The sequence below is a fragment of the Microcaecilia unicolor genome, chromosome 13 (assembly GCF_901765095.1).
Source record: "Microcaecilia unicolor chromosome 13, aMicUni1.1, whole genome shotgun sequence".
Lineage (NCBI taxonomy): Eukaryota > Metazoa > Chordata > Amphibia > Gymnophiona > Siphonopidae > Microcaecilia > Microcaecilia unicolor.
In genome coordinates this window covers 64,227,551-64,239,178 of record NC_044043.1, presented here as the reverse complement: position 1 = coordinate 64,239,178, position 11,628 = coordinate 64,227,551, and the positions used below count along the sequence as shown (strand labels likewise).

The following is an 11,628-nucleotide window of genomic DNA, read 5'->3' as shown; positions in this document are numbered from 1 at the left end:
CTACCACCGGCTCAGGCGAATCAAACCTAAGCGTGGACACTACCTGCTCAAACAGCTCAGGAAGCTCATCCCTAGGGAAAATGCGCACCACCGAGGGGTCTTCACCTGGCAAAGGCCCCTCCTCCTCAGAAACCTTGTCCCCTAGGAACTCATCATCCCCCAACAGACTACCCTCGTCATCTGAGGGAGGCAAGGAAAACAAATCTGGCTCTTCAGACCAATCTAAACGCTGTCGCTTAGCAACCAGAGGCCCTGCTCCCTTCAGAGGCTCTGCTTCCTTCAGAGGCTCTAACTGATTAGGGCCTGACTGCCAGGCCTGAAACATGGCCCAAATAAAAGCCGGAGGAAACCCCATGGCCCCCGCACCTTCCGGAGGCCTGGAAGCACTCTGCCCCGGACCTTCCAACAGCGGGCGAGCAGCCACCCCTGTGGCGCCCGAATCCAAGATGGCGGCGGTTCCCGCCAAAATCGGAACCGCCGCTACGGGCCCAGAGCACAAGTCAGAGCCGGGCAAACCTTTACCACTACCTGAACCCTCCGCAGCTAGTACTGGAGGCGAAGAATCAGGCTGTTTAGGCTCCCCACAGAACCTGCATTCAGCTCCTGGCGCGTCTATCCCCCTTCGCGCACAAGAACGGCAGCGCGACGGCTTTCCCGCCGACATTGCAAATTTAAAGCGGTACACCCTAACGTCCCAGCTCTCTCAAAGTTGCTCAAAATCCCCAGGCCTCTCTGTCAGCTTCCCAAACAACACAGTTAAGCACTGCCAAGCAGCCCAGGGTTGCCAGGTGGAAAATTTTTTTCCCACCCAAAACAGCACAAAAACCGCCCAACAACCCCGCCCCCAAACTCAACTCCGCCCCTAACACCCCCACCCCGTGTCATCACCCCCCGCCCCCGCCTCCCCTTCATCGGCCCCGCTCCTACGTCACCAACCCGCCCAAAAACGTCACTAACCCCGCCCCCCGAGGCCGAAAAAGCCGCCCAAAAAACCGCAACCCGCCGCGGGCAAAAATTTCCCGTGGCGGGTCGCGGAAAACCGCCCACCTGGCAACACTGAAGCAGCCAAACACTTTCTTTTTCTCTTTTTTTTTTTTACACTCGCAACAAAAGCCCAGTTGCTAAGAGCTGATAGGGACTAAGCACTCAAGGTGCAAGCCATAGCCGAGGCGGCATAAGGCACAGGCAGAAAGTTCAGAAAGAGGATTTCAAACTGCCAGAAGTTATGGCTCTCAAGGTTCCTGCCACAACAGGAGCCGCGGCACATGGCTGCCTAACTAGGGTTACCATTTTGTGTCCTCTGAAAAAGAGGACACATGTCACGCCCCCTACCCCGCCCACACCACATGCCCCGCCCCATGCCCCGCCCCCTTCAGGTCCTCATTCCGCCCCTATTCCCGCCGCCCCCCGTCACATAGTCCCCTCCCCCCCCCCCATCACATACCCCCCCTCACTATCTAGCCCTGGTGGTCTAGTAGCGTCTTCTCTTCGGGGCAGGAAAGAGTCCCCTCTTTCCTGCCCGGAGCGCTGCCTGCCCTTGCCTGCTGCATCCTCCTCGGTCTGGCTGGGGATTCAAAATGGCCACCGAGAGTTGAAGCGGCCTCGCGAGAGTTCAACTCTCGGTGGCCATTTTGAATCCCCAGCCAGACCGAGAAGGATGATAGACAGGGGAGGCAGCGCTCCGGGCAGGAAAGAGGGGACTCTTTCCTGCCCCGAAGAGAAGACGCTACTAGACCACCAGGGAACACGGTAAGGAAGGGGAGGGGACGGGACACCAGACCCACGGCGCCGATCGCCCGCCCACACGCCCACCGCACGCACGCGCCTGCCCGCACCCACGTTTGTCCAGAAATCCGGACAAACGTGGGTGCGGGCAAAATCCGCCGGACGCCCCGGACATGCCCTCAAAAAGAGGACATGTCCGGGGAAATCCGGACGTATGGTAACCCTATGCCTAACCAAAGGCCAGCAGGGGAATAATAACAAACTGCCAGAAGTTATGGCTCTCAAGGTTCCTGTCACAACAGGAGCCGAGGCACATGGCTGCCTAACCAAAGGCCAGCCGGGGAATAAGCCACACACCGGCTAAATTCCACAGAGAAAAGTGAATCCCAATGGACCCGCTTTTCTTGAAGCACTCAACCAAAAATAATTCTAAGTACAGGGTATTAGTTAAGAAAATCTAATCCTACCAGACCAGACTGACTGCTCAGGCTGCATGTCTACCCTCTGCTGGAGACTGAGATTTACTGGCTGCTTGGGGGTTGGCTGCTAGCTTATACTGGTTTAAGTTTTAGTGTTCTCAGTCTCCCTCTGCTGGTAGGCGTGCATAACCCAAGCGTCTTGACCGGTCTGGAGGGTCGCTGAGGAAGGTATGTTATTTATTTAATTTTTTTCCCCGCTGCAGCTCCTTGTGACTTTGGGCACTGGAGGGTTAGGAGCTAAAGCTGGGGGGGGGGGGGGACATAACATACCTTTAATCATAATTAAAATGGAGCCCTACTAAAAGCCAATTATTGCAGCTGCGCGCTATTCTCTAAAGACCCACACGCAACGTTTATAGAGCATATATGAAAAGGGGGCATAGCCAGGGGTGTATTGGAGGTGTTCCCAAAAGTTGTGTACGGAATTACAGAATTAGGTCAATTCGTGCCTAAGTTAGGCACTGCCATTTACACCTTCCTTTTAGCAGATGTAAGGCCCTTGCCCAACAGTTAGGTGCGGAACCACGACTAAGTGCAATTCTATAATGGGCATGCGTACTTAGCACTGATTTTTTTTTTGTCAGTGCAGAATTTTGAGCACCATTTACTGAATCCCCTCCAATATGTTGCTAATAATTAAATACAAAACATTCCGCACTATTCATTAAATTTATTGGCAAAAAAAAAAAAAAAAATCAAATATATGACAAACATGGTCAATTGTTCTCTCTCACATCACATATTTATTTTCAGTATTTCTTTTGTTCATATGTTATCCAGCATAATCTCTGGGATCTCTCCTTCTGTCCAGATTCATTTATGACCACAAGCCACACTCGGCAACCTTTTTATCCTAGTGTTTCCCAACCTTCTCCTGGAGGTACACTAAAGCAGTTGAGTTTTTGGGACACCCACAATGAATATGCACAAGGTGTGTTTTCACGATAGCCATCAAGAGATCTGCATACTTTGGAGATCTAACACACAAAAATCCACCTGATTAGGTAAGATTCCAGAACAGGATGCGGAAATACTATTTTATCCAATAGATTTGACAGCTGATCATTACTATCTCTTGTCAGAGCAAATAAACATTCTTACAATCGTAATATGACTAGCTGTCTCACTACCCTTCAGCCTCTTCCATGCCTGTTGTTAAACTGCCCATCAATCTAGGTATTAGCACCACTGACCTGCCTTCAGGTCTGCTCTTGTAGCTGTAGTGTAAACTAATAGAGGCTATTCTGCTTTGTAACTACCATCTACTGAATTGTGTACACATTAGGTAGATACTGAAAATTCATTACAGAAATACCAAGCCTCATCGTTCTTCTACTATTCAAAATCTGACTGCTTACTTGGTCTCTCATCCTCAAACAACTGTAACGATGGGCAGCATCAACACATGCAAACATTCAGTAGGGGCTCTTCTGATCCACACACTTTGACACAATTCCATTGAAAGTGGGTTCGGAGCTCTTTAGAAGTCATGTACAGGAGATGTCAACCTTATAGTCCGAGGGACAACTTATGCCATTTAGCAATGGTGCCACTTTGATTAAACTAGCCTCTCACTTCCTTTCTTATGTTTACGCTGAAAAGAATCTTTCAGGATTTATATTTCAGCTCATATTTGGTCTGCAGAGGTTGTTTATATACAGTAGAAAATCTTCAAGTAATGCTAGGAACTTCAAAATCTTCTAAATTACCAAAAAGGACACCTAAATAGGAAAAAGAAAAAGTACCGGTTAACACATTTTTTTAAATGTCTACCTTGACAACTTAAACACAACAATGTTAAAACACGTATTTTTTGTTCCTTGCCTTGTTAATATGCAGGGTATAAATAAGATAAATCAGTACTGCTGGGTGATATCTTAACTGCAGTACACAGGCAACTGGTCATACCAGCGTCATTAAATGCTCATCTACAAACATCTGTTATGAGAATATGTTAGACTACCATGCAACAGAAAACTGTGGAGAAAGACAGTATAACTGGCTTTGATTAAATATTTTAACTATGATTAATCACACAATTTTTACATATTTTCTTTACTTCCCAATGCAACTCCTTGTGACTCTGGGCAAGTCACTTAACCCTCCATTGCCCTAGGTACAAAATAAGTACCTGTATATAATATGTAAACCACTTTGATTATTTATTTATTAGGATTTATTTACTGCCTTTTTGAAGGAATTCACTCAAGGTGTGGTGTACAGTAAGAATAGATCAAACATGAGCAGGAGCCAATTAGAGCACTAAAAATATTCGAATAACAATACAAAGTATGGCATGGTATACTACTTGCAATGACAACACAATATGTACTAGAACATTATAATTGGTAGTGAAGGGTAAGGCACAGAAAGGTGGTATATCAAATTCCATCCTCCTTCCCTCCCCTAAAGGACTGCAATGTGATCAATTTTTTAAAATTGAGATTAATGATTAGAGGGCCCTTTTACAAAAGGGCGGTAGGCGTAGTGCCGGCTTGGTGCATGGTAGTTCTGATGCCCTCTGCATGCCAAGTCCAGCGCTAGAAAATATTTAAAATTTTTCTAGCACCAGGGGTGTGCCCAGTGGTAATCAGGCAGCAGTTACAACTGGGCTATCGCTGGTAAGAGGCAGGAAGGGCTCCCCCATGAAATGGTTGTGTGGCAGGTATTTAACTTACTGCATGGCCATTTCCTTCTTTAAAAGAAAAAAACAAAACAAAAAACTTTTAACCAGCTGTGGTAAAAGGGGGCTTTAGCGCGCGGCAAATCTGTGTGCCGACACCACCCCAGGGCCCCTTTTACTGTCACTTGGTAAAAGGAGCTCTTAATGCATTAAACACAGAGTTAACTGCAATTAAAGTACAGCGCTAAAATTTACAACTAATGGATCCTCATAGGCTATTAAATCTGTCATGAACATTGTCCTCTTTTAATGCAGCCTTAAATCATGAGCACTAGATACTGGATGGACGTGACAGTAAATGAACAATGCCTTATTTCAGACACCTCTAAAAATTTGTCTCTTGCTGGTGTTGGAGACAGGATACTGGGTTAGACCAATCTTTGGTCTGACTCAATTTCTTATGTTCAAAACAAGGCAGGAACAACTTCGAATAGCAGTGGAAGAGTTTGAAGTTATTGAAAAATTCATTAAAGGGAAACATTTGGGGGTTGCATTTTTATAAGCCATATGCAAACTATCTATTTATACAATTTTATATATCACATTACCAGTCCATGATGGTTCAAAGTGCTTTACAGACAGCAAGCAATAAAATACAACAGGGAAATTCTGAGCTATTGGGTTGGGCTAATTTCTGGGATTAGAGCTGCTTTGGTGCTACAACTGAAATACTTCACGCTACCTATTAATTATAGAGTATACTCCTGGTAACTTTTCACCATCCAATGTAACACTGACACAGGTTCTCATGGGATGTTGCTTGCTTAATTAACAGTTCCACTTGTGTAGGAACATCCAAAGTTTCATCATGGGAGAAATCTCGTCCTTTAAAAGTTAAATTGAGAAAAACCATAAGGGAGATAGCATCTTTAACCAGTCTAGATTTCACTTTTGAAGCACTGAAACAGTGGTGAAGGACTGACTGTTCTCTCATCGTGCTCCTGTTGCTACAAAATCAAATTATTTACAACGCAATAATGTAAGGGCCACTTAAAAATAATTGCAATGGAGAAACATACTTCATTTCAAGTCTCAAAATGGGGCCAGTCTAGTAGATCAAAGGCAATGCTGTGTACTCCCACGTGGAAGATGAGGGTTAGAATCCAGGGTTAGGTATTCTATGCAACTAACATAGTGGGCTTCAAAAGATGTTTCAAAATGCTCCTTAAGGAAAAGTCCATAAAAAAATGATGAGCTATGAGAACTAAGGGGTCCTTTTACTAATGTACGCTAACTGATAAGACACCCATAGGAATATAATGGGTATCTTATCATTTACTGCACACTAACTGGCCCTTTTTGATATTACAGACAAGACATTCACCGGCTGTTTAATGGAATGCTGACAAATGAGATCTAAGTAATGCAGGACGGCTGAATCCACAGCATGAGCTACAGATAATAAAGCAGCAGGGGGTTTTTCAGCCAGATAAGTCAAAACATTGATCCTGCTTGACAAGTTTAAACATTGTAGCTTATATACAGAGCTTAAACTCGTGCAGAAACAAACGATAGTGCATAAAAATTTACAAAAAATTGATATAAACCAAAGAAGAATTATTTGTTATAAAAAGCACAGTTGAAACATGGATTAATTTATTGCAGAACACTTATTTTGAGGTGGCTGACAGCACTATCAGTGGTTGGGGGTAGTCAATGATTATAACTGAGTCACTAAAGCTGAGGCTTTAAGGAAGCACAAAAAAGAGGTGCCTGTGTGACAGTATGAGACATCCCCTTATCAAAGCATAAATTAGTGTGAGCTGCTCCACTGACAGTTTGTTGTGTATGGTTCAAATTATAAGTGATGGAGGGTTGCCATTTTTTGCTATATTTTTTATTTCTGGGATAAGCAGCATAAAATGTTTTGTACTTTTTTGGGATCTTGCCAGGTATTTGTGACCTGGATTGGCCACTGTTGGAAACAGGATGCTGGGCTTGATGGACCTTTGGTCTTTCCCAGTATGGCAAAACTTATGTATGTTTTACTCACCTGTAAGTTTATCTCGAACTCTATTAATAATTTGGATAGCCTTCTTATTTAGAGCTTCTGGTTGTACTAAGCCATCACCAACTACAAGACACAGAAATAAAAACATTTTGAATTAAGATAGTGTCAGAATGCAATATATAAACTTCTTGGACCACAGAAAGGCGGTATATAAAGAATCTAATAATCTAATCTGTGATGACTATTATGAGTTCTATCAGGCTAGTAAGCTAGAAATATTAGTTCATGTCCTGCAGTGTTTGAATTCCAAACTGTTTCTCATCCCATCATGGAACTCTTTCTCCCTTTGCTTCCTGGTTCTGTACATAAGGCTCAATAATACCAACAACAGTATAACATGAATTTATCAAAATAGGCCCTTACTGAATGAATGGATGGATTCAGGCACTGTGGTTCCAGGCTTCTTGTGGGCAGTCTCACCTAGTTCCACGGTGTCTACTATTTCTAATGGGAAAGATGAGAAACAACAGCAAAGTCTGAGAGCATCCCCATACATGAAGAAAGCAGAGGCATAAAAAATATCACACTAAGGCAGAGACAAAAACTTCACATAATGCCACAAAACAAGTGATGCTGCTGCCAGGTGATCTTTATAAACTGTTTTTAAATCACATCTCTAATTCAGCAATTAATGCACATTTGCTCTATGATTCACTGTGTTTAGGAGAATGAAAGTGGATTAAATTTCATTCAGGATTAATATGTACTGTATGTGAATGGAGATTTCTAATCTGTTCTAACAGCTATGGGGCTCATTTTCAAAGCACTTAGACTTACAAAGTTCCACAGGTTTTTATGTAACTTTTCAGTGCTTTGAAAATACACCTCTAAATTTACTAATTTGCACTAGTTCAATACAGACATGTTATTAGTAAATAATAGACCCCTGTGACAATAATGGGGCTTGCATTTAACATGTGTTAAATCACATTGTCTTGTGACAACAAATGTAAAACATTAATGCATTCAAGTAACCTTAAGGGGTGTATCCAAAGGGTGCTAGGAAATGGAGTTTGCATGTGCTATTGCAGGACTTTCCTGTGTGCTAAGCCCATTTGTAGTGCACCAAGGATGTCCAGGTCAGGACGTTCGCCTGAGTATTTTATGAAGGGCTCTACTGAATGTGGAGCTTTTTGTAAAATACATGTAAAGATGCCAGCAAATACATGTGTACAGTAGGAGCATCAATTCCACAAAAGTTCATGTCCCAAAAAGAGTGGCGGAATACTGGAGAAGAAACTTAGTGATTAGAGTAGCAGGTTGACAACCATGGAACCCAGGGCTCATCTCCTTGTGATCTTGGGTAAGTCACTTAACCCTCCATTGCCTCTGGGCAAAATTAGATTGTAAGCTTTCCGAGGACAGGGAAATACCTAGAGTATCTGAATGAACTTGCTTTGAACTACTAAAAAAAAGGCACATGCCAAACAAATTAAACTGAATTTAAAAAGGTGAAAGTAAACATGCACTTTCATGATGGAAACTAGTGCAAAGACCATAGGTTAAAATATACCCACATACTTTGTAGTAATGCAAACAATCTGAAAATGTATGTACATATCTTCTGTTAGAAAGAGGTAAGCAACTGAACTAGGGCCCCCTTGGAGTGGAGGAGTAATCTAATGGTTAGTGCCGTGGCCTGAGAACCAAGGGAACTGGGTTTGATTCCTACTGCAGCTCCTTATTACTCTGGGCAAGTCTCTTAGGGCTAGATTCTATATGGCACCTGAAAATGCAGTGTGGAAAAAAGATATGCCTAGGCGTCTTCTCTAAAGTACGCCTACATTTTATAGAATAGGCTTAAATTTCCGTGTGGTATATTATGCCGAGCACCTCTCCATGTGACCAAATTTAGTTGTGGCCATTTATGCCACATTTTACATAGCGTAAATCCAGATAGCTAATAAGGTGCAGAGCGAATGTATTCTATAACCACGCACATAGATTTTAGAAATGCCCACACCCTTTTCAACTATGTGACTTCAAATTTATATGTACCACGATACAGAATATGCTTAATGAGTTCTGCGTGTAAATCTTAATACCAATTAGTGCTTAACATTCAATTGCCAGTGCTGATTAGCTAGTTAACCAATTAAGTTATGTGCGTTGTTATAGAATATGCTTTTTCCTTGCAGAAATTAAGGTGCGATATAGAATCCGGCAGTTATTTTTTTTTTTTGTTACATTTGTACCCCGCGCTTTCCCACTCATGGCAGGCTCAATGCGGCTTACATGGGGCAATGGAGGGTTAAGGGCGCTTGCCCAGAGTCACAAGGAGCTGCCTGTGCCTCAAGTGGGAATCGAACTCAGATCCTCAGTTCCCCAGGACCAAAGTCCACCACCCTAACCACTAGGCCACTCCCTCACAAAGTCCACCACCCTAACCACTAGGCCACTCCCTCATTAACCCTCATTGCTCCAGGTACAAAATAAGTACCTGTATATAATATGTAAACTGCTTTGATTGTAACCACAGAACGGTGGTAAATTATATCTCATCCCATTTCCTTTTGTGAAGGCAGAATCTTGCTCTGCCTGGAAACAACGGCTGAGGCCTGCTCTACCAGAAAGAACAGCCTACAGACTGTTGCCAAAGGAAAACAGACAATACTGCTTCACCAGGGGAATACCCAAAGCCAAATGTTATGGGAGCCTAATGAATCCTGCTGAATCCGTCTGCTTTCTACAGAGACAAAGCATATTGATAAGAATCTTGTCTGTACCACTTTTTTAGGACAGTGATGATGTCATGGAAAAACTGTCTCCATCTGCTGGCAAAAATCCACACATCTAGACTGTCCTAGTAGGATGATAAGGAATATTCATTTTACGTTCCATAAAAGATAATTCTTTGTTGAAATAAATTCTTTAGATTTAATTCCCATCAAGTTCAAAATAAAGGTTTTTAGCAGCATGACAACTCTCAAAATTTTCTTTTTTTGATTTTTTCTGCTTTGATTGAAGTGCTGAGACAATCTCTCCAATGAAGATCTTATTTTTCCTTTGGACCCACAATTTCCAACCGCTCCTCTGGGTTTCCAGTTGAACTGGAACTGCAGCTGGGATCTGACACCTTCCTGTAATTGTCCCTATTTTGGAATCCAGACCCTCTTCCCTGGTTTAGCCCAGCCATCACAGTGCTAGCTAATGAACATGGGTCACAGATGCACGTAATCTGAGCTAGGCCCCTGCAGACTCTCTTTTCAAGGGGTGTGATATGAACCTTGCCTCTGCAGCATTCCCAGCTGACCAAATTAGCAGACGTATTGCAGAACAGCTGCTGGGTTGACCCAAGGGCATTTATGATGTAATAAGATTTTACACAAAAGGTATGGCTGAACTTACCCACTGACTGGCCAGCAGAATAGGAATCTGTTCGTGTTCGTGAACGCTTATTACCTTTCGTGTTTGCTGGAAAATATAAATTTGTGTTGAATCTTTTTAATATTGAACTCTTTATGAATGCTGCCACTGCTCTCCATACTGAGACACTGTTGTCAGTCATCTACATGTAGCAGGATGTTAGGTATTTTGACATTTCTGAAATATGGAATAAGGGAATAGTCCATGTTGCACAGCAACTATATTTAGCCTAGAAACATAGACCAATTATATTCTCTCTCTTTTAAAACATCCCTGGCTTGGAACCAAGTTCTTGCATCAATTTACCCTAAACCTAAAAAAAAAAAAAAGTATAGATGTAAGACTGTAAATCTGAGCCAGCACAGGTCATATTAGCAGTGTTACCTGTGGTTATATTCCCAGCTTTACAATGGCAGAGAGCTGTTTCAGGTATTCTTTATGTTGAAGATCTCTATGGAAATATATCTTCCACACCCTTAAACCTCCTTGGTCATACTCTTTCACCAGTTAGTTCTGTCAGGTATCTTGGTGTAACTCTTGAATCTCAACTAAATTTTTCTCAACACAGTTCTAGGTTATATAAACAAGCTTTTTCATCCTTCGCCAACTTCACTCGGTTTGTAGATTCTTTGATTTTGACACTTTCCATGCTTTGATCTTCTCTTTCTTCATCACCAGGCAAGATTATTGTAATATCATCTACCTTGGCTGCTCTCGTTCACTTCTTAAAAAACTCCAGACTCTCCAAAATACTGCACTCAAGTTGCTTCACCAGGCCCAAAAAATATGATCACGTCTCTCCTCTCTCTCTCAAATCACATTGGCTCCCAGTTATCAACGGATCATTTTTAAGACTCTCACACTCGCCTTTAAAGCTTATCAGTTGGGACACCCCCCTTATCTCTCTAGCCTTATTCCCCAGCACGTCTTCTTTGTTCTATAAACGACCACTGATTTTATCTCCTTAGTCCCCGTTCTGCACAACTGGAGTCTACTCAGCATCAGGCTTTCTTCTTTGAAGTCCCTTTCCTCTGGAACTGTATTACTCTCCCAATTCGTTCTGAACTGTCATTTAAAAAAATTCAAAACAATGCTCAAAACTTGGCTGTTTCAGCAAACATTTAATTCCACATAAGCTTTACCGTTTCCTGCAATATCCCCTTTCTTTCCCCTGCCTTGTATATGTGATTGCATCTTGAATGATTGGTATCATAGAACACTGTCCTGTAGATTTTTGTAGTTCTTTTCTGTTTATAGAATTGTACACCGCTGTGATCTGCAAGTTCATTAATGGTGGTATAGCAAACCCAAATAAACTAGAACTATGTGCCTTCAATTTTATAAAGCATTTTCTACATGTAAAG

General features: G+C 42.6%; 1 protein-coding gene across 1 annotated transcript in view; it reads right to left on the bottom strand.

Moving 5' to 3' along the window:
* Positions 1-2,883: 2,883 nt before the first annotated feature.
* MTOR (mechanistic target of rapamycin kinase) overlaps positions 2,884-11,628 on the bottom strand; it is a 181,479-nt gene continuing 172,734 nt past the window's right edge. The window contains 5 exon segments of the mRNA XM_030185556.1: positions 2,884-3,925; positions 5,607-5,712; positions 6,881-6,961; positions 7,262-7,342; positions 10,247-10,312. Of these exon segments, the coding sequence (XP_030041416.1) occupies positions 3,910-3,925; positions 5,607-5,712; positions 6,881-6,961; positions 7,262-7,342; positions 10,247-10,312 (350 nt within the window). The 3' untranslated portion in view covers positions 2,884-3,909.